The sequence below is a fragment of the Brachionichthys hirsutus genome, chromosome 2 (genome assembly GCF_040956055.1).
Source record: "Brachionichthys hirsutus isolate HB-005 chromosome 2, CSIRO-AGI_Bhir_v1, whole genome shotgun sequence".
Lineage (NCBI taxonomy): Eukaryota > Metazoa > Chordata > Actinopteri > Lophiiformes > Brachionichthyidae > Brachionichthys > Brachionichthys hirsutus.
The window spans coordinates 1,579,377-1,606,062 of record NC_090898.1 but is presented as its reverse complement, the minus strand read 5'-3'; the positions used below and the strand labels follow the sequence as shown (position 1 = coordinate 1,606,062).

The window sequence follows — 26,686 nt, the reverse complement described above, 5'->3', positions numbered from 1 at the left end:
AGGCTAAATTACATGGGATTTGTTTGTTTGTTTTTTAGTGTGTTTTGCTGTGCTTTTAATTTGAAGTGTTCCCATGCCTTGCCAATCACATGACTCTTGCCCCAACCCCTGCAATCAATGATTGACAACACCTGTCCTGTGGCAGAAGGACGCTTTGAAAAGGCGCTATGTGGAGAAGCAGGGACGGGCCATTGAGATTAGAGCGCCAGGCCCTGCCAGTGGAGCACTACAGCGTCTACACCTATAGCGTAGCGCTGTAGCTAGCATCTATTATTGCCATTACTGTTACATGTAGCACGACTTCACAGAGAAACATTCCTAGTCTGTGAACCCTCATTGACAATAAACTGATTCTGATTCTGATTCTGAAAAGATGAAAACACTGGTTGTATCGTCACTTCTAAGAAGTCAGGATTACTGTCTGTGTGAGTTTTCAGGACTCGATGGCATGAAAGAGAGACGACTGAGTCGGTCTAATGAAAAGCACTTTATTGATCAACCACATGCACTAACGCAGCCGGTCCTGCTAGAGGAGGAGACGCTACAGAAACAGAAAAGGAAGCTGACATTCAGCTGAGTCGTCACTTCAAACAGAGAAATCCATACAAGAGACACAAACTGTCCCCAACGTGTCCAATCGCTGGCCGTGTCTTCCTTGGGACGTGAACCTACAATCCGCCGTGTCCCGGGGAACCTTCAGACTAACCTGACCGGAAAAACAAAGCAGCGTTTGTTAAAGTTAGGAGTCCCATGATGCAATGCAACGTCTGGCCCAGAGTACCTGAGTGTCCTGCAACTGACTTAGTATGGATTATTGATCATGATTATTGAGGATGATTTCACATCAATACTTCCGTCACTCTCATCATTTCCACTCTTACCTCGTCCATTGTTGCATCCCAGACCGCTGGGCATCCCGGTCCATCCGGGCTCCGAAGCAGCTTGAGGCCCATTTCCTGGTGGTCATCGGCAGGTCCTGCAGTCGGTCTCTTTGGCTTGCCGGCCTGCATGTTTTAACTTAAATTAATTAGAATCATTCATGGGGGGTTTTAAATGCAATGTTTTTCCCTTCATTAATATTTTATTTATTATTAACTTATTTAATTTCTTTTTTTTACTTTTTTTTACTAAATTTACTAAAATAACTCTGTTTTAGTGTTACATATACTCTATATCAGAGTAGAACTATAACACCTGAGGAGTGCAATTTTAACTCAGAAAAGGGGGTTCAAGATTAACTCAAAGAAATTAGTTACTTTTACTCAGCTCTGGAGTACATGCGTTGGTCACGCATGTACACTAAAATTTAGTTGTTTCTGACTCAGAGGGAATTTATTCCATAAGTCAAAATTTGCTGTGATAACTAAAACTAAACTATAATAAACAATCCAAAGCTATTATAACATTGGTCCTGTGGGGGGTGCTCCGGGAGTATGGGGTGTCGGACCCCCTGATACGGGGTGTCCACCCTTTATGACCGGTGCCAGAGCTTGGTCCGCAATAAGTCGGACCTATTTACGGTGCGGGTTGAGGGTTGGACTCCGCCAGGGCTGCCCTTTGTCACCGATTCTGTTCATAACCTTTATGGACAGAATTTCTAGGTGCAGCCGGGGCGTTGAGGGGGTTCGGTTTGGTGACCTCAGGATTGGGTCGCTGCTTTTTGCAGACGACGTGATCCTGTTGGCTTCATCAGGCCACGCCCTCCAGCTCTCACTGGATCGGTTCATCAGCCGCATGTGAAGCGGCCGGGATGAGAATCAGCACCTCTAAATCCGAGGCCATGGTCCTCAGCCGGAAAAGGGTGGAGTGCACCCTCCAGGTCGGGGAGGAGATCCTGCCCCAAGTGGAGGAGTTCGGAGTTTTGTTCAGTGTGCCAAAATTCCTTTTTTTTTTGTTTGTCCTCACAAGTCAGCACCATTCGTAGAACTCCTTGGAAGTGATTTGCACCTCATCCAAGTTGGCCACAATCCAGTCACTGATTTGCTGGCTTCTTTCTTCTGCATGAGAATAGTCGAGCCCAGCAGCGCTTTATCCAACTCTTTTTCTTCCGCTCCTGTTTCGGGAACTCCTCCTCTTGTTGTGCCTTCTCACACGTTTGAGCTAGCTCCTCAAACTTCTTCCTTGTCTCACTGAGCTCTCCCCTAAAGGCTTCTGTCTGGTTGGCGAGCATCTTTTTGAAATGTTCCTCCTGCTTGGCGAGCAGCTCCCTGCTGACCTGCTCCGCCCGCTCAAAAGCCTCCACCCGTTGTTGCTCAGTGTCCTCCTTCAGCTGCCTGTGTTTAATCTGCAGCTCATCCATGGCCAACGTGACTTTCTCGTATTTGTCTTTGACGTCATTGACCTCGTTTTGGAGACTTGTGACGTCCACAATGTTGCCCTCTACTTGGTTTAACTCCTTCTTGTCACTGAGAAACTTGATGGCATCTTGACCCTCAGGCAAGAATTGATCCCAGTTCAGGCCAGCCTTTGTCCATATAGCATGGACCTCCTTAGACTTCATTTCATTGCTAAGGACATAGAGGATGTGTACCAGCAGCGTTCCAGCCTGCCCCTGTGCTACGAGAGGCTTTGAAATCTCCCTGAAGAGCTGTCCCAGAGGGATACCCCCCTCATGTAGCATGGGGGTAATGAGCTCAGCAAGGTAACGCCAAAAGTCAGGAACATCCATGATGATGTCTTCTGCTGCCTCCAGGGTCTCTTCGAGTCCTTTGTAATACTGTTGCGGTGTCATTATCTTTTCCTTTACAAGATGTTGCAGCAGCAGACCCATTTGCTTTCTGTCCACAGTGTGCCGGGAAAGTGTCAAATCTACAGCTTTCTGTACAAACAGGTGGAGCAATGAGGGAGTGTTGAGTTCTGCCACACATTCTGATGCCTCCTTCATGTCTTTGAGGTGGAGGTATTCTTCAATGATGCCCTTTGACTTCCTTTCTACCTGCTCTGCAGTCAAGGTAGATTTCTCTACTGTGTCTTTTTTCAGCTCTTTCACCTCCTCTTTACGGTTGAGAGCAGATGCTTTCACAGAGGGTTTCCAAGCATTCTTAGCCTTGTGGAGCACCACGTCCTCGGTGGATATTTTATGGGGGCTTGTCCCGGGACTCCAGTTGGGATCATATGGCTTGGATTGTGGGTCCCGTGGCTCAAACTTTGATGTGCTCCTGTTCTTTTGCGACATCAAAGGAGTAACATCTTGATTGACGTTCTTATTCAGCTGAGATGGTTCAGCAGGTCGGAGACCTTTATCCATGTTCCTGTTTACTCGTTGAGTTTGCATTCCGCTTACTTATGTAAATATAATGCTGATTCATGCCTGATCCATTGCTCCTTATATAACCTTGTCCTTTAATGTCCATCTGCTTTGATGTCAATGCTCTCTTGTAGACCTTTCCCTTCATCCTCACTGACACCCTCTTATCACATAGTGTGATCAGGCTAAATTACATGGGATTTGTTTGTTTGTTTTTTAGTGTGTTTTGCATATGGGTTTTAAGTGTTTGCTGTGCTTTTAATTTGAAGTGTTCCCATGCCTTGCCAATCACATGAATTAGAATCATTCGTGTGGGGTTTTAAATGCAATGTTTTTCCCTTCATTAATATTTTATTTATTATTAACTTATTTAATTTCGTTTTTTTACTTTTTTACTAAATTTACTAAAATACATTTTTATATACAGTAGTCCCTCATTTTCCGCAGGGGTTAGGTTCCAAAAACAACCCGCAATAAGTGAAATCTGCAATGTAGTCATCTTTATTTTTTGACAATTATTATACATGTACATAAATGTGTTAAGGCTGTAAAACCCCTCACCACACACTTTACACACGTTTAACAGTCAGGCATTAATCTAAATAGATTGTTTCAGTATTATAGAATGAAACCAAAGATCAAAACCTCTTCAGAACGAAACATTTGTTTGAGAAATATAAATATATAGTACGTACAGTAAACGTTTTCCTGTTAATAATGTTAAGGCGTGCAGGTCGAGGAAAGAGCCGCTTGGAGTGCAGAAGAACAAATATTCTACTCGTGCTGTCTTTAGCCTCTCATGCTGCTTTATTGGATAGCTTAGCACAGCGGAGCGGCAGCGGCTACATGTATCAACAGGAAGAAACAAAACCCAAAAGGGACGTGACGTTTATGCTCCTACAAAATAAAAGCCTCTTTTTACACAGAGAATAAGAGCGCTATTAAACAAACGCTTAACAAATAAACATAGCTTTTAGAAATAACAAATTTAATTTTAATGACACAAGTTATTAATAGCAACTCGCGCGTATTTCACAGTTCCTGCGACCACGCCTCTTCGTCCTTGCGCCGTTTCAAGGCGCGTTCAAGTGCAAAAAATAAAATCTGAAAAATTTTATTAAAACTCCGCGAAGTCGCAGAAGATGAACCGCATTATATCGAGGGACGACTGTATTTAGATTTTTATTTATTTTTGTTTTGAATGTAATTTCGTTTTTAGGTCAAATTGTAGGCCTCTGAAACCTGCCCACTTTCCTCTTGGGCAATAATAAAAGCCCCTGTGAGACAAGGGGCTTTTATTATTGCCCCTGTGAGACAAGGGGCTTCTATTATTGCCCCTGTGAGGCAAGGGGCTTTCATTATTGCCCCTGTGAGACAAGGGGCTTCTATTATTGCCCCTGCGAGGCAAGCCGGTCGCTGTTTGATTCTGTCAGGTTTCAGCGGACCAGCTGGGATGTTTGTTGAAACGATATTCCTGTCGTCATCCTGTCCTCTGATCTAATTCATCTTTTACTGCATAGCCCCCGAGAGCCAGTACTTATTGGAGTACTCTTATTGAGTACTGCGTTTTTAACTTGACCTAAACTAACCTTAACTAACCTAACCAGCCATAAAACGAGCTTAACTTCGTATCCATGGAAAGAAAGAGAGAAAGAAAACTCGGCTGCTGAGCGGAGAAAGTTTTATAACAAACTCTGCAGTATTATAGTAAAACGTAGTAAAAATTAAGAAGCTGTCAAACAGTGGGACGAAGCAGCCCCCTCCCAACTCTGTTTAGTCCTCAATGACGAATCGATCAGCGCTCAGTTCGGTTTCTGATCAATACCCATTCACAGCTGTCCGGTGTCCGGGTCGGTCTCATAATGACGTCATCGTATGGGTGGCACCCAAATACCGACTCGCTGATATCAAGAGCAAGAAAGCTCGTCCACGGTGAGAGCAGATCATCAGCGGCAAATGAAGTATTAATCGAAGCGTGGCCGAACACTGGTCCGAGATTGTAGCAATTAAATTAATAAGAACTAAACTAATAAAAACAAACTAACCAATCCACTGTAAAAACTAACTGAATTAGAGAAAACAAATTCAAAACTAACTAAAACTAAATTATAATAAAAAATCCAAAACTATAATATTGGTTTCAGCGCAGTGATGTCACTACAGAACCCTGTGTTTTAATGCCGTGGTTACTGCAGAACCCTGTCTGTTTCACTGCAGTGTTGTCACTGCAGAACCCCGTCTGTTTTAATGCCGTGGTTACTACAGAACCCTGTCTGTTTCACTGCAGTGATGTCACTGCAGAGTAGATAACCTCTACAGATCTTTTATTTAGAACGGTTCAGCTCTCTTCATGTTTTTGTACATAGAAATCTTAACCTTTTACCAGGTAATTTATGTTTAGTCAAGTATTTTTTTTTGGCATTTCACGACATTTCCAGACCTTTGTTGCCATCTTTTTTCTATTGTGGTACTAGCATCAAACTCAATTCAAGCAATTTTCAACAATGAAGTTTCTCAATTTCAACAATTTATAATTTCATTTTCGTTTTGAGTAACTATGGGGTTTCAATGTTTGGATAATTACCACAATATCTCTTTCCATTTTCAGCGTGACCTTTTTTGAAACAGGGTTGTTGAAGTTGTGATGATTTGAAGAAAACGGGCAAAACCTTAAGTTGCCAGAGGCCCTTTCATGTGCCAGTACTTTGTAGTTCCACCACATGAGCTAATTCTGTCGTTTGGACAACCTTTACCAGACTTGACCCAAATGTTCAGGAAAAGTAAGACGTTAACCGGCAGAGAGCTTGCTGTTCAGAGAGAGAAAGAGAGATGCATTAATATCAAAAGTACAGAGAAAGACAGTCGTAGATATTTGTAGCTTACACTTAATGAAAACTTTATTCGAAATTTCATCATTTACCGCAAACACTACATTATCAAAGATATATACACATTTACAATTTGCTCCACTTCACATCTTAACGCAAATCATTCTGGATGGATGAAATCGATGCACTGAAATATAATCAATAAACATGGGAATTTTGATACCATTAAGCGACCCCCTTCCCCCGCCAAGTACTGGTCACCTCTCAAAAAACGGCATGAGCAACTCTTTCACAACCTGCACATGCTGTGGATTATTGGTGAAACAGAATTTAACATATACCACTTGATACCAATACTACCTTAAAAAAAAAATACCAGGCCGCGTCGGCAGCTGCTTGTCCAGCCTCTTCCCCTTCCACCAGCAGAATCCACTTCAGCATAAAGAAAAACAGGCGGTGCTAAATTAACGTGTTCTTTTACACAATGGTGCCGGTTCACAAAGAGTTCGGGTCTTAGCTAAACATGGAAATGAAGATTTAACATTCTCATTAAATTATGCCATTTCCAATTTCAAAACTGAATCATGCCAACTCTTTGTGGACCTTCACCTTTATCTTAATCTTAATCAAGAGACTCTGATTTAACTCAACTGATATTAGCTTAAATAAAAACAACAACAAATAACTGAAACCATTGTGAAATACTCCAAACTCGGCACGGGAGCAAGGACTCTTTAGAAAGAAGTACTTTGCAGAATGCCAGGACAAGAACCAAAACAACGAAGAATGAATGTCTTTTCTGATCCTTACCATGGAGTCAAGCAGGGAAAGGTGTTCTGAAAGCCACTCCTCGCATGGCGGATCGAGCATTACCTAGAAGAAACTGTCAACAAGGTTTAGCAGTAACGTGTACTTAACCCGTCATCACACAAACACGTGCACAGTAAACAATTACTGGGTATTTTTAACTAGTTGAGAAGTGTTCATCCATCTTCAAGCAGTCGAGCACTGAGCCTGATTACGTTCAGTCAATATCTGAAAACGGAGAACGGTACTTGAGCCTACATTTTAAGCGCCGTGCTTGCACTCTCTGCACACTTAGTGCAGAACTCCACCGAGACGTGGTTCTTGTCCACATGCAGACACACGCCGCCAGACGTGTCTTTGTCCTCCACTTTAACGCGCTTTCTGGGTAAGGCATAGTCGTGGTCGTTTGAGTCGAACCCCTGGAAAAGCGAGGAAGATAATTTCATCCCATTCATACCGCTTAGTCTGGACAAGAGCTGGGCTAACATGCTCTCATTGGCCAGCACAGCTCTCAAGTACCTGGTCTCATCCTCCAACTCCTCCACCCTCTGGGTCAGCTGGGTGTTCTCCTGTTTGAGCTTGCTGCTCTCCGTTGCCAGGACACCAACCTTCCTCTCCAAGCTGGTGACGTACTCCTTCTTCTTCAGGCGGTTCAGTTTGGCAGCAATGGCGTTTTTGTTGATCGTGTGGCTTGATTGGAGTTTCCTGTTCTGGAGCTGCAAGTCAGACGACATTCTGTCTGGCGAAGACGCCACGGAAGCGTCAAACCCAGAATCTTGTTCCTTGGCACTGCACACATCCAGATCAGCCAAGTCAAGATCAAAGAATGGGGAGCTGGCGTCTCTGTCAAGTGTCCATTTTAAGTCTTCCATTCCAAAGAGGGCCTCGACCTCTAACCCAGCCACGCTGACGTCATCGGCGGGGACTCTCTCAGGCCGACCCGGGAGCTCTTGGTCGGTTTCCGCCGCGTCCACCTCCGAAGGCCGAACGCCGGGGCTGCTAGCGGTGCGGCCTCTTCTTCTGGTGATCATTGTGCTTTGACAGCAGGACCACAAAGACTCCTTTAATTATATCTTGTGTTGCTTCCCCTGTCGAAAATAAACAAACGGCAGTTTAACGTCGAGTCCTTCAACTATTGACGATTAATTTAAGCATTTACACTAAAAACAAATCATGTTCTCAAATTATGATGACGGTCAATTAGGGACAAATAACGGATAATTGTGTTTTTTATCTGCAGTTTCACCATGAATTAGGTAAATAAAGTGTAATTTATGACTTTGCTAACTAGATTTAAAATGCAGAAATAAAATAATGTTTAATAAAAATGGGTTTAGACTTCCGGTCTGGCCACCGGGCTTTACCAGTGACGCGAGCGAAACGTTCCGCTGTCGTGCGTGGCTCGCCGCTTGGAGCAGGCCCTGCTAGCATTAGCATTAGCATTCAACTCCTCCCCATACACGTTCTTATTGCACATACAAGCCGCTGTCCACACATCCGGTCAATTACTTACAGTAATGCACCGGATGACGAATGATCAACTTCACCCGGAACCTTACGCGTTACATTAGCGCGTCACTGTAGCGTGAGTGTCGAGGTAGCATTCTCTACCGCGACCAGCCGGATTAACGGGTTTTATTCCGTCTAAATGTCTGCGCGCTTTGATCCATCGCTGCAGTCGCGTTCTGCGCCACAGCTTTATTCCTGGAGGCCGCGCACTTTTCCTTTTATGCTGCAAAGCTAGCCCAGCTCGGTCAGATAACACGAGCTAAAGCTAAAGCTAAGCGGCCTCGCGGAGCCGCATTCACGATCGACGCAGCATCTTTCACCGGCTCCCGCCCGTGAACTGCGACCTACCGTCCCGTTCCGTCCCGTTCCGGTAAATACTGCAAAAGCAAAGTTCTCCGGTTCGGCGGCTCCGTCCTGCCAGCTGACGACGATCGCGCGGTTTAATAACACCGGAAGAGACAGAGGTCCGCCACAAGGACGCAAACACTTCCGGTAAAATGACTTCAAGGCTTCTTCTTTTGTGGTTTATTTCTGGCGCGCATTAGCGCCACCGTCTGGTCGGATCTTTGCTGCTTCGCTTCGGGGTGGGTCTTTGTTCACGCCTGTTTAAATGTTCACTTTCAGTGGTTTTCAGTGGAATAAATAGCTCCTTTAATATTTTCTTCATTTCCAATATTCCTTCTTACGTATTCTCATAATACTCGCTAACATACTTTTATATTTCTTATATTCATTTTCAGCTTCTACTGTTCTGTGTCTTAGGAATGTGTTCTTTTTACAAGCATTTACACGTCCCTTTCAGAATACATCATGTGCTCTATCACTCATTTCTTTACAGTACTTCCCAATCCTCCATTGTGGTTTGTTGTTGCAGGCGGTCACTGATATCACAGACCAGTATTCCACTCGCTGCGTTATTAAGTACCATCAGAGGGAGGCGCTAGGAGAAGAAACTCGGCTGAGTCTGGGGACATTCTGCTTCAGACGAACGGGACTGACTGAAACATGTTCCTCCGTCCAGTCCCTGAAGAGGTCTCTGTTGGAACCTGGAGTTCTGAATGTTCAACTCACAATGAATTACTTTGTTATAAAAGACATAAACACAAACAAATCATCCAGTAAACCTGTAAAACCTTTAATTCCGTTTACATCAGAAAACATTCTGACGACTGGAGACGCGTCGATTCGGCGTCGCCGTGAAGGTTTTAACAAAGACATTAGGACCGATGTCCACGGCCAGCGGGAGGCGGGGCTGACCCCGCGGTCTGAGCCACGTTCAGAAAGCGCGTAGAACCAACACCAACGGGCAGGCTGCGCATCAAGTTAACGTAGGAACGCAGAACGTAGAACGTAGAACACGCTTATGGATTGCTAGGCAGCTGGAACATTCAAACAATCATCAACGCGTCAGTAGAAGAAGCGCCAGCCACCAGCTGACGGAAGCAGGAAGTGGAGGGCGGCTCCGAGCCGGACTCAGAAGAGTCTCAGCCCAGATTTCAGTTTGTTGACGTCAGTCTGGCTCCAGAGACGGCCTTCGGCCGTCCTGGCCGGCCCCACGGCGCCGGGCGGGCTGCGGGAGGCGCCGCCCTCGAGCTCCACTGGTTGCTCCGACACCGCCATCGTGGAGTAGTTCTCGGCCATGAGGTAGGACGGGTCGTCCGACTGGCCGGGGGCTTTCCCGAGAGGGTGGTCCCTCCACTGAACTTCATCCGCGCACACCTGCCACGGAGACCCTTCGAGCAGCTTGGCGTTTTCGGCCTGCGCCCACGCCAGCCCGTCCTGGGAGGACTCGCTCCTCTCCGCGTCGGCGGGGAAGCTCCCGGGATGGCGCTGCAGAAAGCTCTCCAGCGTGTACACGGGCTGCTGCCCCCGCCCCGGGGCCGCGTGGGCCACGCCGGGCGCCGTCTGGGTGTAGATGCGGCAGAGCCGGAGCAGCTTCTCCTGGGTTTCCGGGGGCAACGGATGCTCCATGTCGCTCAGGATCAAGCGGAGCAAGTGAGGCGTCCCGGAACATGGCGCCGCCAGACACGCGGCGAGCAGCCGCTGCCACCGCAGGTGGATGCGGTTCACGAAGATCCGGTCCCTCTCCCGGGCCTTCTTCTGAGCCTTGGTCTCCATGCAGGGTTCCACTTTGATGCCGTTACACACGAGGACTTGGGAGATCCAGGCCGAAATGTAGAAGGCCCGGTGGTGGTTCTGCTCGCCGGAAAGCAGCTTCAGCTCGCCGAAGAGCTTCTCCAGAAGCAGGTGGATAAAGGCCGGCAAGTTGAGCGTCCTCAGGAGGGGCAGCCAGAAGTGCAGGAAGGCCGGGGGCAGCGTGGGCTCGGAGGGAGCGGCGCCGCCCCAACAGCCACAGCCCAAGGTCGCCAGCTGTTCCACGGTCGGAACCAGAAACCCGTCCTCCAGCAACGCACCAATCAGCAGGTCGCTGGACTCCAGAGAGAACCGTTTGATCTCGCCCAGCAGCCAGCTCATGTCTGACAGCGGGGCGGGCCACGGACCCGCCTCCTTGCCTTCTGGTTGCCGGTCCAAAGCCCGGTACTGCTCCTTCTCAAAGGCTATCAGCAGGTCTCGGGCGTTCTTGTAGGCCTCCGCCTCTCTTTGCCGGGCAACGAGCTCGTCCTCTCTCTCTTCCTGCTCCATCTCGTCACCCTCCCCTCCCAACTGGGACCCCCAGTCCTGATGTGGACCCCCCCCCAGCTGCCTGGCCCAGTACTGCTGCAGCAGCCATTCCAGAGCCACCTGGCATCCCTTCCGACACCAATACAAGGTGGGCTTCTTCCGGTGCGTGAAATCGTGCCTCAGGTTCACGACCCACTCCGGGATGTTCAGGTTGCTCGCCAGCGCCCGGAGGGGGCGGGCCGATTTCCCCTGCTGCCGCTCAGTGATCAGGTTGACGAACCGGATCAGGGCCCCCCCGTAGAGCAGGACCAGTCCTTCTCCGTTCAGCGGTCCGCACCGGTCCTGGACTTGGCACCGGACCAGGTCCGCTGTGCACTCCACGGCCAGAGGAATGCTGTCGGCGCACCTGCCCTTCCACGCGGAGACCCGGTCCAGCGCGAACCTCTGCTGCGCCGGTTCCGTGGAGTAGAGGTACTCCAGAACCTGGTCCCACTCGGCCTTGTTGGCCCACGCCACCACATGGCGCCTCTTCTCCGAGCTCTTCTTCATTCTGGTCGAGGGAGGGACGAAAGTAGAAAGTTAGCGAACCCGCTAGCCGGCAGCTAACGTCTTTAGCGGGAAGCGACGCGGAGCGCGAGCGTTTACAACGAGCGCCGAGCGCAGCCCGGAAATGACGTATAACGTCTTCTTCTTCGTCGTCTCCTTTGACGCTCAGCGGCCGGAGCTAGCTGTAGCGCCGCATTGTTGTCACGGTCCGGAGGAGGGGAACTCCTGCAGGGTTCGGTTCTCCCGCAGGGTTCGGTTCTCCTGCAGGGTTCGGTTCTCCCGCAGGGTTCGGTTCTCCTGCAGGGTTCGGTTCTCCGGCAGGATTCGGTTCTCCTGCAGGGTTCGGTTCTCCGGAGTTCTGTCGGTCCCGGAAGGTAAAGTAGGAGAGAACAACACTATGTACATGTATACCATGTATATGTTTTATTGAGAAACCATTCCTGTCCCAAAGAACCTGAATCTGGATCCACGGTTAAAAGAGAAGAGCCTTCAGTATATTCTGTTAACAATACTAGAATTACAGTGGAGGAAGAGACGATAGCAAATACAAATACATCATTCTGTAAATGATGACCAAGATGACTCGACCACTGAGGTCATAGGTCATAGGTGATCATATGATTTGATGATGTACACACGGCACTCGCCAGAAACTGTGGAGCAGATTCTATTTTTGTTATTGCAGATATTTCTCCCTTTCTTCTTTCAATCTGATTTTACTGAGCAATTTAATGTTTGTTTTTTTCTGCGTGTTTTGTAATGCTATTTTCATCTGTAACCGTTTGATTTGTTCTCTGCACTTTCTTTAATGATAAAAAGCTCTCAATAGAAATAAAAAGTTATTTCAGATTTCTTTTCACGCAGCTCCCGTGTCCTGACCGGTAGGTGGCGCCAAAGGCAGTCAGAAGCTGCTTATTCCTGAGGAAGAAGAAGAAGCAGACGCAGAAGAAATCACCGTGCGGAAGATGGCGGGATCTTTGAAAGAGAAAACTCGAGGCCGGCGTGTTTATGACGCACTGCAGGTGAATGACGCAGAGTGCCGGAATATATTACGCGCTGAAGCCTCATTTGCGCGGCTCTAAACTAAACGCTGCGCTGCGCCCGCGCTAGCCGCAGCTAACGTCGTGACGCTCTTCCGGTCTGTGCGCCCGTGCAGGCTGCTTCCTGTCCCTGGGTCACGGATCCGGGCCTGCAGGAAGATGAAGTCCTGCAGCTGCTGACTCGTCCCTCGCAGCACCGCACCAACATCCTGGCCTGGACCTGCTGCAGGTAGGCGGCGTCCAGCCCCCCTGCAGCGTCCGGGCGGGACACCAGCTGACCCCCCCTGTCCCCGTCCCCGTCTCCTGTCTTTCTGCAGTATCAACCGGAGCCTGTGCCCCCCCAAGGAGGCTTCGCTGGCGCCTGAGGAGCACGGTGTCTTCAATCGAGGTGACGTTGTTGTCTCTTCCCGGCTGACGGGGGACGACCCGCTGACGGGGGGACGGCCAGCTGACGGGGGGACGGCCCGCTGACGGGGGGACGGCCCGCTGACGGGGGACGGCCAGCTGACGGGGGGACGGCCCGCTGACGGGGGGGGACGGCCCGACGGCCTGCTGACGGGGGACGGCCCGACGGCCTGCTGACGGGGGACGGCCCGCTGACGGGGGACGGCCCGCTGACGGGGGGGACGGCCCGCTGACGGGGGACGGCCAGCTGACGGCCCGACGGCCCGCTGACGGGGGGACGGCCCGCTGACGGGGGGGACGGCCCGCTGACGGGGGGGACGGCCCGCTGATAGGGGGGGACGGCCCGCTGACGGGGGGACGGCCCGCTGACGGGGGGGACGGCCCGCTGACGGGGGGGACGGCCCGCTGACGGGGGGACGGCCCGCTGACGGGGGGGACGGCCCGCTGACGGGGGGGACGGCCCGCTGACGGGGGGACGGCCCGTCGGAGCAGCCGTTTCTCATCCTGTTCTCGTCCCAACAGAAATGGCGTTGCTTGGGCGGGACCTGCTGCTGTGCCGCGCCGAAGACCTGGACCTGATAGAGGTTTCACAAAGCCGCGTCAGAGGTCAACCGGAGGGGACGTCCCGATAAACCCCGTCCTTCCGTTGTGTCTCCTCTCGTCCAGGGCAGCGCCAGTGTTCACAGGCAGCTCACCTTCCTGGAGCAGCTGTTGGCTGTCGTCTCCGGCGGGACGTCTGCCCGTCCTCCAGGCGATGCGGAGACGCTGCTGGACGCGCTCCACGGCGCCGAGAACCTCCCTCACCTGTCTCAGATGCTGGAGCCCACGCTTCAGCCGTGGACGGGACACGTTGCGTATGTTGTTGTCTCCACATGTCTGCATGTACTTTAGGACGGCCGTCCATTGGAAGTGGACTGGTGTCCAGTGTAGGACAGTCAGCGTGCAACCCACCGAGGACGGGCCGACTCGGAGGACAGCTGCACCCGAGGACAGACAGACTCGGAGGACAGACCTGCAGGGTTTGTTGTGGTGCAGCTCGGCTCAGATGGACTTCTTGTCCCTCGGGGAGCTTCTGTCTCCGTCTGAGGCCGTGCTGCCGGGTCCTCGTCTTCCCAGCGTGTGGACGGTGGACACTTCCTGCTTGATGATCCTTTCGTTTGCGTCTCTCTCCGGATCTGCGTCCTCAGCGTGTCCCTCCTGCTGTGTGTGCCGATACGTTCGTGTTCTCTCGCCTCCTTCCTCCCATCATTCCTCTTCCTCTCTTCGCAGAACCCTCGTCCAGGACAGCACGCCGTCCTCGAGGCCGAGAGGACAAGAGGCCGCTGGTGTCCTCGTCCAGGACAGCACGCCGTCCTCGAGGCCGAGAGGACAAGAGGCCGCTGGTGTCCTCGTCCAGGACAGCACGCCGTCCTCGAGGCCGAGAGGACAAGAGGCCGCTGGTGTCCTCGTCCAGGACAGCACGCCGTCCTCGAGGCCGAGAGGACAAGAGGCCGCTGATGTCTCGGCTCTTCTCCAGGCGACCCAGTCGGCGCTGCAGGAGCTCCAGTCAGAGGTGAGATGATGATGATGATGATGATGAAGACGAGAACGATCAGTTAGAACCGGGAAAGGGGCGGAAGGGGGCGTCGTCCGGTGTGATCTGCACTGGAGGAGGGACGACTGAGGACACGCGGTCTCAGTGGACTCTGCTCTCTGCTCTTCTACAGTGCGGCTCCTGGAACGACGAGGCTCCGCCTCCGAGCGTCTTCTCCCCGGGCTCGCTGCGCGTGGCGGCGCTCGACCTCCAGCAGCTGATTGGTGCGTTCGGCCACGTCTTCGGGAGCGACCTGAGAGCCTGCTGCAGCCTGGAGGCCAGAAGCAGCTACTGCACGGGGAGCGGCGTCTTCCAGAGCGTGCACCGGCTGCTGCGGGCCTGCGTCACGGTACGGGGACACGCCTCCCGGGAAGCCCCTCCCCGCAGAGAGCCGCCGCGCTGAACCCGCCCCCTTGTGTCACGTCAGGAACTGGAGCTGATGCAGGAAGTGTCCGAAGCGTCTCGGTCTTTGGGGGAGGATCTGGAGCAGCTGCAGAGGCGAGGACAGAGACCCGCGTTGCGTGAGTGATGTTTACCCCCCCCCCCCCCCCAGTGAATGCAGACATTCACCCGTTTCCCGCTCTTTGCTTTCCAGGGGACCAACTGGAGGAGCTTTCTAAACGGGCCGGCGACTTCCTGTCCCTGCTGGGATCCTGCTGACTTCCGTTGTTCCGAGTGAACGCGGGCTGACCAGCATTAACCCGAGTCTCTCAGGGACCGCAGAACCCGGTAAAACGTTCAAAGGTCTCTGCTTGATGGATTCTTACACTCCACAAACCGGCTCCGGCGCCACCGTGACCCGCAAGCCGGAAGAAACGCCCACGAGGAGCACCGCAGCATTCCCCTTTGGAGCCCAGGAGGAGCACCGCAGCATTCCCCTTTGGAGCCTGAGAGGAGCACCGCAGCATTCCCCTTTGGAGCCTGAGAGGAGCACCGCAGCATTCCCCTTTGGAGCCTGAGAGGAGCACCGCAGCATTCCCCTTTGGAGCCCAGGAGGAGCACCGCAGCATTCCCCTTTGGAGCCCAGGAGGAGCACCGCAGCATTCCCCTTTGGAGCCCAGGAGGAGCACCGCAGCATTCCCCTTTGGAGCCTGAGAGGAGCACCGCAGCATTCCCCTTGCTGGTCATTAAAGATATTCCTAAATGTTTAAATGCTCTCGTTTATTTAAATGCTCTTTTTAATTCTGTAGACTCAGATTGACTGTTTTCTTTAATAAACCACGTTTTAACAGAAACCAAACGGAGCCCGTTTTTCCCACACCTTTTAATGCAGCTCCACACTGTGACGTCAGAACAGCAACATCTGCAGCACGGAAAGGGGGGTCCTCGTCAGAAGCCTCTGGTGGTCAGCCAGTCCTTCAGCTCCCTGTCGAAGTGACCCTTCACCTTCAGGGTCATGGTGACGTCATTGACCTGCGTCGGCAGCTCTTTCCCCGTCACGCCCTTCAGATAGTGCTTCACGTCCCTGTCCAGCGCCCAAATGTCTCCCTCCACCTTGCGTATGACCGTCATCTTGCGGCTGCCGTTGGTCACGTCGGTGTAAACCGGGATGTTGTGCATCCGGGAGCGGCGGATCATGTACGGGAGAGGCGGCGGCGCGGCGGGCGGCGCGCTCCAGCCGGACGGGGCGACCCCGGCGTGCTTGGGCGGGTCGGGGACTCTCGTCGGTGGAATGAGCCGCTCCACGAACCTGTACGTCTCCGTGGACTCTGTGACCGTCTGTCTGTCCTCTGGAGCCGCGTGAGCGACGAGCCTGGAGGGGGCAGGAGGCCCGGCGGGGGCCCGGAGGAGCTGTCGGAGCCCGCGGAGCGCAGAACGACCAGCGGTGAACGCCGCCATGTTGCGGAGCCGGGACTGACCCGGAAGTAGTTCATAAATATACATGACGAGAAATGCGTGTTTTTAGGACAGAGACGAATTTTGATTGTTTGCATTTATGAATGTATTTTTACAACATAAACTAATTTAATATCCTCTGTTTTCGGTTTTAATGTGAGCTTCGCCCCACCCCTTAAAGGGGCGTGCCACCCGGTCCTAAGCGGAAGTCGTTTCCATTCTGGCTCTTCCTCGTTCAGACAGTAGACTCACTCATTCATGGTTTGTCCACCCAAGTGGCACAAGACAATCTAGAAACATCAAAGACCTGGTGCAGCTGGTAGCTCAGACTTACATTTTGTTCCTGCTCTCTCTCTCTCTCTCTCTCTCTCCCAACCCAGACAGATGCTGCTGAGCGCAGTGCCTTGAGGCAGCACTGTGTTCAGGTGAGCTGATGGAACAGGCACCGCCCCATTTTTGGTGTGAGCCACGCCCATATGGAGACTGTCCTGTTGGTGGGAATCACCAAAATGTACTGCTTGGATCTCGCTTGCATATTTCCATTTTTAGTTTTCTGCAAAATCAATTTGCAAGACAATATTGTCTTCTGGGCCCTGAGAGCAGAACGCTCAGGTGGATCAGGTGGATCGGGTGTATCAGGTGTATCAGGTGGATCGGGTGTATCAGGTGGATCAGGTGGATCAGGTGGATCGGGTGGATCGGGTGTATCAGGTGGATCAGGTGACTCAGGTGGATCAGGTGGATCGGGTGTATCAGGTGGATCAGGTGACTCAGGTGGATCAGGTGGATCGGTCTTCGGTGCGGCTGGAGTTGCCCATCGAGACATAAAGCGGGTCAACACCGATGTCCTCTGGGGACAGCGGGGGTGTCGGTCCAGCCACGGAACGCCTAACTTCAGCCAGTGTCTTCTCCCTGTGTGTCCATTCAGGGACCGATTTGAGGACACCTTGTTCTTTTTTTTTTCAGGTATCTTTGTCTTTGCTGAGAAACGTTCGGTATTTAAGCGGATCTGATTGGATCCTTTATCTCGATGCTTTTGATCTCTCTGCTGTGGTCTTGCGTTCCATCTAAAAAAAACAGATGGTGTCACATTTAAATATATATTATTTCATGTAGTTTGTGTACAAAGTATGAAATAGTGTATACAGTCTTTTGCATAATAATTTAGAGGTAGCATAAAATATACTCAAAATACACAATATAAAATGGTTATTTGTGCATTCGAAGGTGATGCGTTTGGAAATGACGACCAATAAATCTCCTCTTGGCTTTGCAAAGCTTGACCTTGTTTTGTTCTTGTTTCCCGTCCTTCCATGGAGCTAACACTGCTAGCCTGTAGACAAAGGTTTTGTGGAAATGAAAAAATAATATATCTTTCAAGCACATATTTTTCATTAATATAAGGAATTTCAATGCTATTTGTCAATAAAGTTACTGTTGAATCAAATGTTATTTCAGTCTTATGAGTGTCCAAAACCTGGCAAAGGGACAAAAGACATGGCAAATCACTCAATATAAAATCAGATTTTATATAATAAAAATAGTAATTTATCTATCATGAATGTTCATAATAAAGTTACTCTTTGTGTCGAGAAGGTGCAGCATGAATAAGAAATGACAAATGTATTTTTGTTTTTCTTATTTCTGCCTGAGACAAATTCTTTGACAGTTGGAGAATCACCCTAGTGTGACCTTGACATGGATGAAGGTCACAAAGGCCGTGTTAGAGGGCTCTTTCTGATTACGCGTCATTTTGAAAGTCAAAATGAAACAGAGCAGCGGGAGGACACAAGTAGGATGTGTCGGATGCAGCTAGGAGGAAGAAACACAAACAACACAATCCGACCGAGATGTAAATCCAACAGACGTAGATCCAACAGATTTAGATCCAACAGATTTAGATCCAACAGATGTAGATCCAATATATATAGATCCAACCAATATAGATCCAACATATATAGATCCAACCAATAGAGATCCAACCAATATAGATCCAACAGATGTAGATCCAACAGATGTCAATCCAACATATATAGATCCAACATATATAGATCCAACATATATAGATCCAACCAATATAGATCCAACCAATATAGATCCAACAGATGTAGATCCAACCAATATAGATCCAACATATATAGATCCAACATATATAGATCCAACCAATATAGATCCAACCAATATAGATCCAACATATATAGATCCAACCAATATAGATCCAACAGATGTAGATCCAACAGATGTAGATCCAACAGATGTAGATCCAACATATATAGATCCAACAGATGCAGATCCAACAGATTTAGATCCAATAGATGTAGATCCAACATATATAGATCCAACAGATGTAGATCCAACAGATGCAGATCCAACAGATTTAGATCCAATAGATGCAGATCCAACAGGTGTAAATCCAACAGATGTAGATTCATTTGACAGATTCTAGTTTCGTATCCTCTTGTTTTAACTGAATAATGTTCATCGTCTACATACATAGTTTGTATTTACTCTTTCTTGGTTTGAAGGACTCCAGTAGGCATCAAAGATACTGCAGTAATATTTAGTATTAATAAATGTAAGGCAATAGCAGATCAATACGGCACATAAAGATGATCAGTCCATTTGTGAAATCGTCTCTGGGTGAAGGAGCTCCACTTCTAGACGTCCGTGTCTTTATATTGTCCTTGGGACAGGAAGCAGTGATCACTGCGTTTGGGTTCTAAGCCTCTGTTTAGGAACCAAGCGGATCTTCTGGATGTCGAGAAGCTTTAACTGTAGAACCAGAGTCTGTGTTCCCTGAAGCAGAATCAGCGTCTTCAGAACCTGAAGTCTCTGTCTCTTCTTCGTCTTCCTCACTGGTCTGCTCTGCCTCTTCTTCGTCATTCCAGACCCCTGACGAGATGAGGCGTGGCTATTGGCTGAGTGCGGGTGCGTTTGTTTCGGCTGCCAGGGTGGCGCTTCATCTTTTGAACGCATCCGATTAGAACAAACGTAAAATGTTACAACTTCTCTCTTCATGCCGTAACACGCTGGTGAAATATCTGGCTCTCGCCAGCAGCTGTTCGCGACCGGAGCAGCCCATTGGATGAGAGGTCCAGGTGACTTCATTTAGAAGTGGGAGGGGAAACCTCCCTGTAACTGGAGCAGTTGTTTGACCTGTTACACCTGTCGGCGCCGTCAGGTGAGACGCCGCCAGCAGGACAGCTGCTCTGGACGATGGACAGAGACCACAGGTTTCACGGAGAGAGCGCCGCTCTGAACAAACTCTGCGACATCGAGGTACGAAGCGCAGCATTCAGCTAGCCGGTTGGCGTTGTCACGGTGAGACACACCGTTCAGGTTCGTTGATGTCGAGTCTCAGGCTGGGACTAGAACTCGCCCCACGCTTCAAATAAAACTGCGTACAAAAGAATGAGCCGAAAGAGGCGCGCCCAGGTGAGACTCGTCTACCTGCGGTGCAGCCGGGGCGACTGAACAGCTGCATGCTTTGCTGTTGGAGCCTAGAGAGAGTCTCGATTATAGACCCGCAGTCAGCAGTTTTCACCACCACACTCGTCTGGGACATATTTATATGCCTCTTTTGTACTTTAAGAACCAGTAGTTCAGGCCCCGGCGCCTTTCGGACACTGGTGCAGCCGACTTTCGGGACATTGTGACCGGGACGATTTGGTTACGCCTGTTGTCAGTTTTCGGGTACCTGTACCTCCCTCTCTGATGCAGTTGCCTTCACTGGCCACATATTTCTCGGTGAATCCCAGATGCCAGAGGACGGCGTGTTGTTTCTTGTGTGCGTGACTCCCTTCGTCTCGCAGCCACGCCCGACTCCACCGACAGGGAGCAACAACGTGACATGGTTCCGAGGAGAAGCCCTGTCCTCCTCAGGGTGCTGTGAAACCGCTCCAGAGGGACCGGAGTCACCGCTGCTCCTCGGATCTAACCTGTCCTTTCCTGTCCTGCAGGGACAGAGCGCCCCCTCTGGAAAAGCACGTCGCCTGATGAACCTCAATCACTATGCCACGAAGAAGAGTGCTGCTCAGAGTATGCTGGACGTGGCTTTGCTGATGGCCAACTCGTCTCAGCTGAAGACCGTCCTTTACGTGGGACCCCATTACCGCTTCTACGTCCCCCTCCTTGTCCTTCTGTCTCTGTCCATCACCTTGCAGGTCATGGTGGGGCTGCTGCTGGTGTTTATCGGCAAGTGATTTAGCCCTTCTTCATTGCCCCCATTTCATTGTTGATGTGTCTGAATCTTTCTTTTACTTTTGATATTGAAACAATGTTATTTTTTTTGGACGGGAGAATGTCTGCCAGAGGGAACAAAAGTCTGTCAAGCATTCCCGCCTACAATTGACTTATTCTCAGCAGTATATTGTGATCTATAATCAATAGTAGAATTCCGGTTGATCCCAACTGATCCCAAACAGACTTTATCCTGTTGATCCCAAACAAACTTTATTCCTGTTGATCCCAAACAGACTTTATTCCCGTTGATCCCAAACAGACTTTATTCCCATTGATCCAAAACAGACTTTATTCCCATTGATCCCAAACAGACTTTATTCCTGTTTATCCCAAACAGACTTTATTCCCGTTGATCCAAAACAGACTTTATTCCCATTGATCCAAAACAGACTTTATTCCCATTGATCCCAAACAGACTTTATTCCCGTTGATCCCAAACAGACTTTATTCCCGTTGATCCCAAACAGACTTTATTCCCGTTGATCCCAAACAGACTTTATTCCTGTTTATCCCAAACAGACTTTATTCCCGTTGATCCCAAACAGACTTTATTCCCGTTGATCCCAAACAGACTTTATTCTTGTTGATCCCAAACAGACTTTATTCCCGTTGATCCCAAACAGACTTTATTCCTGTTGATCCCAAACAGACTTTATTCTTGTTGATCCCAAACAGACTTTTTGTCTGTTGATCCCAAACAGACTTTATTCCTGTTGATCCCAAACAGACTTTATTCCTGTTGATCCCAAACAGACTTTATTCTTGTTGATCCCAAACAGACTTTTTGTCTGTTGATCCCAAACAGACTTTATTCCTGTTGATCCCAAACAGACTTTACTTCCAACACTAAATCTTCTGCGTTGCTAGGCAGCCACTAAAGGCATCACGCCTTCAGACAGGGTTCAGGGTTCACAGTGACGCTTTTAGCTGAGCGGTTCCTCAGTCTGGGACGGTGACCTGAATAGAGCTGTTCCATGTCGATGTTCTGCAGACTTGAATGAAACTCGTGACTTTGCACCAGCATGAAGGCGAGTCCTTCCTGATTTAACGTTTTGCTTTGCTGTTCTGTGTCATTCTTCTCTTCTGTCTTTTCGGCTTCGTGTTCCTGCGCCAGCAGTGAAGTACGATCTGAACGATATGAGGAAACACGCCAAGTTGAACAGAATGAACAACTGTGCGACCGTCTTGGTCTTCTTCACCGTCCTCATCAACATCTTCATTACAGCCCTGGGATTCGAGGGATATGCCGTCAGGTGGGCTGTCACCGGACACGCACGTCCAGACGTCGCTGTCCGCGTGGTCAACTCCATCGCCTTGTCCTTTTCATTCCAGGTCCTTATCGTCCTCTGAGCCTCAGCCGGCCTCTGATCTCAACGTGACTGGTGGCCTTTAGACCGTCTCTGGACCAGAATAAGACTTGTTGCCTCAAAGACTCAGAATATAGCAGATGGAGCAACATGAACAATTTGCTTAGTTACAATATTCAAAGGTTATATCTCGTTTTTGTTTTTGTACCATTTTTATTTCAACAAGAAAGGCAGCTTTTCTGTGAGGAGTTTGCAGAGACGTTCTCCCCGTGCCTGCGTGGGTTCTCTCCGGGTTCTCTCCGTGCCTGTGTGGGTTCTCTCTGGGTTTTCCCCGTGCCTGTGTGGGTTCTCTCCGTGCCTGTGTGGGTTCTCTCTGGGTTCTACCCGTGCATGCGTGAGTTCTCTCCAGGTTCTCTCCGTGCCTGCGTGGGTTCTACGAGTTCTCCTCGTGCCTGCGTGGGTTCTCCCCGTGCATGCGTGAGTTTTCTCCGGGTTCTCCCCGTGCCTGTGTGGGTTCTCTCTGGGTTCTCCCCGTGCATGCGTGAGTTCTCTCCAGGTTCTCTCCGTGCCTGCGTGGGTTCTACGGGTTCTCCTCGTGCCTGCGTGGGTTCTCCCCGTGCATGCGTGAGTTTTCTCCGGGTTCTCCCCGTGCCTGTGTGGGTTCTCTCTGGGTTCTCCCCGTGCATGCGTGGGTTCTCTCCGGGTTCTCTCCGTGCCTGTGTGGGTTCTCTCTGGGTTTTCCCCGTGCCTGTGTGGGTTCTCTCCGTGCCTGTGTGGGTTCTCTCTGGGTTCTACCCGTGCATGCGTGAGTTCTCTCCAGGTTCTCTCCGTGCCTGCGTGGGTTCTACGAGTTCTCCTCGTGCCTGCGTGGGTTCTCCTCGTGCCTGCGTGGGTTCTCCCCGTGCATGCGTGAGTTTTCTCCGGGTTCTCCCCGTGCCTGTGTGGGTTCTTTCTGGGTTCTCCCCGTGCATGCGTGGGTTCTCTCCGGGTTCTCTCCGTGCCTGTGTGGGTTCTCTCTGGGTTTTCCCCGTGCCTGTGTGGGTTCTCTCCGTGCCTGTGTGGGTTCTCTCTGGGTTCTACCCGTGCATGCGTGAGTTCTCTCCAGGTTCTCTCCGTGCCTGCGTGGGTTCTACGAGTTCTCCTCGTGCCTGCGTGGGTTCTCCCCGTGCATGCGTGAGTTTTCTCCGGGTTCTCCCCGTGCCTGTGTGGGTTCTCTCTGGGTTCTCCCCGTGCCTGCGTGAGTTCTCTCCAGGTTCTCTCCGTGCCTGCGTGGGTTCTACGGGTTCTCCTCGTGCCTGCGTGGGTTCTCTCCGGGCTCTCTCCATGCCTGTGTGGGTTCTGTCTGGGTTCTCTCCGTGCCTGCGTGGGTTCTCCGGGTTCCTCCCCGTGCTTGCGTGGGTTTTCCGGGTTCCTCCCACCACCAAAACCATGCGACTTAGGTGAAACTATAGTTGTCCCATAAGTGTGAATGATTGTCTGTATGGCCCTGAACTGGCGGCTTGTCCAGGGTGTGGCCCGCCTCTGGCCCATTGACTGCTGGGATCGGCTCCAGCACGACCCGCGACCCGATAACGGACAAAATGATGAATGAATGAATAAAAAACTCTTTATAAATACTAAATAAAGGAGTGAAAATGAGTCATGGCGTCTTCTGTAGACGTTTATTACACACGTTCAACACGTCAGTGACATTTGAGTAAGTGCAGGGGAATAATTGTGATCGATACGTGTGAATTAGTGACAAAAGTAATCGTTAACATTTAAAGAGTTGACGGATTGTGGTGCAACAAAGTTTTACTAGAATAGAAACGGATCCATTTAGCAACAACATGAATGGACGGGAATTAAACTGCTGAACTTCCCTCCTCGTAGTAGCAGACAGCTAACACCGCTAACAGCAGCACCACCCGAATGACCTTCCGTAAACAGCCTCCAGACTTCCCGACTGTCTCCCTGGAAGACATGGTGCTGTGATTGGCTGCTTTGTTAGGGATCTGATTGGAGGCGCTGAAGCACAGAAGGTCGGGTGATATTTAGCATTGAGTTCAAAGACGAGACTCACCCCGTGTCTTCGTCTGAGTCCTCATCTCGACTCTTCGCTTCAGCCTGGATGGAGGACACAATGGAGACAAACGTCAATCACGTGTCTCTGGAGAAGCTCACGTGTGTCCAAACCCCTCATGGCTAACCTGGGGAAGGAAAGCAGAACCGGATCAGGAACAGTCAGAGCCAGTGACGTGCAGTCAGGGGAGGCAGGTGAGGCACAGCCTCACCTGTCATCATATAAAGTCATATAAAAATCATGTATTTGTATTATTAAAAATCATATAAAAATCATATAAGATATAATATAACATCAGTGATATTACATTATATATTATGATTTTTTCATTTTTAATAATACTATTAGTGCGTCACGTGTTCTTGTGCTCAGCGGCATTAAAATACTGCAGAATGAGGCCACGTGTAATACTGCCTTCAGCCCATAGGAGAACCGTGAGTGATTCAGCGCACTCATCAGCTGATCCGCTCGTTCAGACGGGCTTGTAAACACGGAAGCGCTGGCTGTCTGGATGTCTGGACGTCAAGCAAGAACCCGTGTTTCCTGCTTTTCCTGCCTTCTTTTCTCAACTTCTGAAGATGTCTGGACTCGGATGGGATATTGCGACATGAAGAATTTACCGAGAAGCCTCCAAACACGAGCAGCGACCGCGCGTATTCATGGTCAAATTGAGGGACCAATTCGAGCAGAACCGCGGCGGACTGGGCCTGACAGAGTCCATTGGATGTGAACGAGTGTTCTGTAACGTTCTGGAGAACATAAGCTGTCAAATGAAGCCCAGCTTTTCCTCCAATATCGCTCGTATATCTGTCGGTCTGCGCTATCTCTCTCTCTCTCTCTTTCTCCCTCACCCACTCACTTGCTCCGTGTCGGGGAGCAGCGTGTCCCTGTCCCAGCAAACAGGGACACACACACACACACACACACCCTCATCCACACACAGACCCGTCTCAGAACATGTGTTTAACAGTTAAACATCAGTTAAACTTTAACTGATCAACACACGCATCCACACACATCCAACGCTGCACACACTGATACGCAGAGTTTAATAATTTCATTAAATCTTTTGTAGATACGCAGATTATGTGTGGTCTCCCCTTTTTGTCATAAACTGATGAGCCAGGTTTGTGACAAAATGTAAAAAATGCTGGTACGAATTTTTAAACAAAACACGTTAAATGTTGCCAATCAAATGATGAACAAGCTGTAGGTTCATTTATTTGTAAATCTGACTGTGCCTCACCAGACACGAACCTCACCGCACGTCACTGGTCAGAGCAGGACAATCTGTGGACAACGTGGACTCACCGGACCGGACTCGTACGTGATATAGGTGACTTCCTCGTCTGTGAAGTAAAACTTGACATGTCTTCATGTCCATCTGCTTTCTTCCATTCAGACACTTTCCAGACAGAGGAATGTCTCTGTCCCTTTACAAACATCTGGATGGAAGCGTCTCTATTTTCATGCTTCTGTTCAGCCGTTTCTATATTCTCGTCAATTATGCAGAAATCGATGCACCGATTTCCACAAAACCTGGTGGAGGAGTAGGATGAGGATGAGGATGAGGAAAATCAAACGAGGAAGGACGGGCCAGGTTCCAAACAGGAACCCTGTACAGGCATGTTGGTTTATTTAACGCCCACAACATTCCAGCTAGCTGACCTCTTACAGGACAGCCGAGGACACGTCTCCGTAGGTGTCCGTTGTAGGACATTTCCAGACCCATCTGCAGGCCTACCTTCCTCTCTGTAGTAGGTCTGATCAGAGACGGGCTTCACCGGACCTCCCTTCATGGACGTTTCCTCTTGTCGTGCAGATTCTACGGTAAGTAACCCAATAGGAATCTATTCGTTTTGGGTCTAGACACTGTGAGATAAATGTTGATGATTTCAAGGTCACAGTCGATAATACAGTAATCTCGAGCAAAGGAGAGATTACCTATTTGGGCTGTGTTCTTGACAAATACCTGTCTGGTGATAGTATGGCAACTAAGGTGATCAAAAAAGTCAATCAGAGAACAAGATTTTTGGGCAGAATGTCTGCTTTTGTCTCCGGACGCTTGCTGGAGCCCTCGTTCAGCCCCTTTTTGACTATGCTAGCACCTCCTGGTATTCAAACATCAAAGTGTCCCTGAAAACCAGGCTGCAAACCTCCCAAAACAAACTGATTCGGCTACTCCTCAATCCCTCTCACTCTGATTATTCATGTTATAAATATGTGAGTAATCTCTCTCTCTCTCCCTCGGTTTGTCCCTCTCTCTCTTTCAGGTCCTTCTGTCCGTGGTGCTGCAGAACCTGGACCTGTGGCCCTCAACACTGATGTCCATATCGCTAGCATTAACATTTATAGCTTTATATTGCTAGCATTAGCATTTATAGCTTCATATAGCTAGCATTAGCATTTCTAGCTTAATTCATCTTGTTTTTGTCTGCTCCTGCTCTGTCCGTCACGTCCCTATCCATCTCCTTGTTGACTCTCCTACCACTCTCTCTCTCAACCCAGCCCGTCAGACAGATGGCCGTCCACCATGAGCCTAGGTTCTGTCCAAGGTTTCTGCCTGTTAAAGGGAAGTTTTTCCTTCCCGCCGTCTCCAAAGTGCTTGCTCTTGTGGGTCAAGTTGAGTTCCGTTTCCCTGCTAATCCTGTAAATTGCCTTG

The 26,686-nt window shown here is 49.8% G+C and overlaps 5 protein-coding genes across 6 annotated transcripts; 2 read left to right on the top strand and 3 right to left on the bottom strand.

Annotated features, from left to right (window-relative positions):
• Positions 1-489: 489 nt before the first annotated feature.
• On the bottom strand, positions 490-8,874 carry crebzf (CREB/ATF bZIP transcription factor). Of its 2 annotated transcripts, XM_068745042.1 has the most exons (6): positions 8,740-8,874; positions 7,141-7,970; positions 6,886-6,958; positions 5,832-6,507; positions 882-1,004; positions 490-706 (listed from the first exon to the last, which is right to left on the bottom strand). In XM_068745042.1, the coding sequence occupies exons 2-3, from the start codon at positions 7,911-7,913 to the stop codon at positions 6,949-6,951; spliced, it is 783 nt and encodes a 260-aa protein (XP_068601143.1). In that variant the 5' UTR covers positions 7,914-7,970; positions 8,740-8,874; the 3' UTR covers positions 490-706; positions 882-1,004; positions 5,832-6,507; positions 6,886-6,948. The 2 variants fall into 2 exon arrangements, with proteins under 2 accessions (XP_068601143.1, XP_068601149.1); XM_068745048.1 differs by lacking the exons at positions 490-706; positions 882-1,004 and having other exon boundaries at positions 3,733-6,507.
• Positions 8,875-9,512: 638 nt separating this feature from the next.
• Positions 9,513-11,665, bottom strand: las1l (LAS1 like ribosome biogenesis factor). The gene has a single exon (XM_068745031.1). It carries the CDS (start codon positions 11,560-11,562, stop codon positions 9,865-9,867), a length of 1,698 nt encoding a protein of 565 aa, XP_068601132.1. The 5' UTR covers positions 11,563-11,665; the 3' UTR covers positions 9,513-9,864.
• A 325-nt stretch (positions 11,666-11,990) lies between these two features.
• haus7 (HAUS augmin-like complex, subunit 7) lies at positions 11,991-15,301 on the top strand. The gene is made up of 9 exons (XM_068749820.1): positions 11,991-12,581; positions 12,716-12,828; positions 12,917-12,987; positions 13,527-13,588; positions 13,671-13,858; positions 14,274-14,556; positions 14,711-14,926; positions 15,005-15,098; positions 15,173-15,301. The coding sequence occupies exons 1-9, from the start codon at positions 12,525-12,527 to the stop codon at positions 15,235-15,237; spliced, it is 1,149 nt and encodes a 382-aa protein (XP_068605921.1). The 5' UTR covers positions 11,991-12,524; the 3' UTR covers positions 15,238-15,301.
• A 525-nt stretch (positions 15,302-15,826) lies between these two features.
• On the bottom strand, positions 15,827-16,426 carry mrpl49 (mitochondrial ribosomal protein L49). The gene has a single exon (XM_068751405.1). It carries the CDS (start codon positions 16,414-16,416, stop codon positions 15,907-15,909), a length of 510 nt encoding a protein of 169 aa, XP_068607506.1. The 5' UTR covers positions 16,417-16,426; the 3' UTR covers positions 15,827-15,906.
• Positions 16,427-19,602: 3,176 nt separating this feature from the next.
• Positions 19,603-22,108, top strand: si:dkey-93l1.9 (uncharacterized protein LOC562339 homolog). The gene is made up of 4 exons (XM_068749776.1): positions 19,603-19,692; positions 20,373-20,607; positions 21,773-21,908; positions 21,988-22,108. The coding sequence occupies exons 1-4, from the start codon at positions 19,630-19,632 to the stop codon at positions 22,046-22,048; spliced, it is 495 nt and encodes a 164-aa protein (XP_068605877.1). The 5' UTR covers positions 19,603-19,629; the 3' UTR covers positions 22,049-22,108.
• Positions 22,109-26,686: the final 4,578 nt, after the last annotated feature.

What these genes read in the sequence shown, in the direction of transcription:
- haus7 (XM_068749820.1), top strand. Translation starts at nt 12,525, where the DNA reads ATGGCGGGATCTTTGAAAGAGAAAACTCGAGGCCGGCGTGTTTATGAC. An exon ending in GCACGGTGTCTTCAATCGAG is followed by an intron (nt 12,988 to 13,526) that starts GTGACGTTGTTG and finishes TCGTCCCAACAG; the next exon opens with AAATGGCGTTGCTTGGGCGG. An exon ending in CCGTGGACGGGACACGTTGC is followed by an intron (nt 13,859 to 14,273) that starts GTATGTTGTTGT and finishes CTCTCTTCGCAG; the next exon opens with AACCCTCGTCCAGGACAGCA.
- las1l (XM_068745031.1), bottom strand. Translation starts at nt 11,562, where the DNA reads ATGAAGAAGAGCTCGGAGAAGAGGCGCCATGTGGTGGCGTGGGCCAAC.
- si:dkey-93l1.9 (XM_068749776.1), top strand. Translation starts at nt 19,630, where the DNA reads ATGGACAGAGACCACAGGTTTCACGGAGAGAGCGCCGCTCTGAACAAA. An exon ending in GCTGCTGCTGGTGTTTATCG is followed by an intron (nt 20,608 to 21,772) that starts GCAAGTGATTTA and finishes CTGCGCCAGCAG; the next exon opens with TGAAGTACGATCTGAACGAT. An exon ending in TTCGAGGGATATGCCGTCAG is followed by an intron (nt 21,909 to 21,987) that starts GTGGGCTGTCAC and finishes TTTTCATTCCAG; the next exon opens with GTCCTTATCGTCCTCTGAGC.
- crebzf (XM_068745042.1), bottom strand. Translation starts at nt 7,913, where the DNA reads ATGATCACCAGAAGAAGAGGCCGCACCGCTAGCAGCCCCGGCGTTCGG.
- mrpl49 (XM_068751405.1), bottom strand. Translation starts at nt 16,416, where the DNA reads ATGGCGGCGTTCACCGCTGGTCGTTCTGCGCTCCGCGGGCTCCGACAG.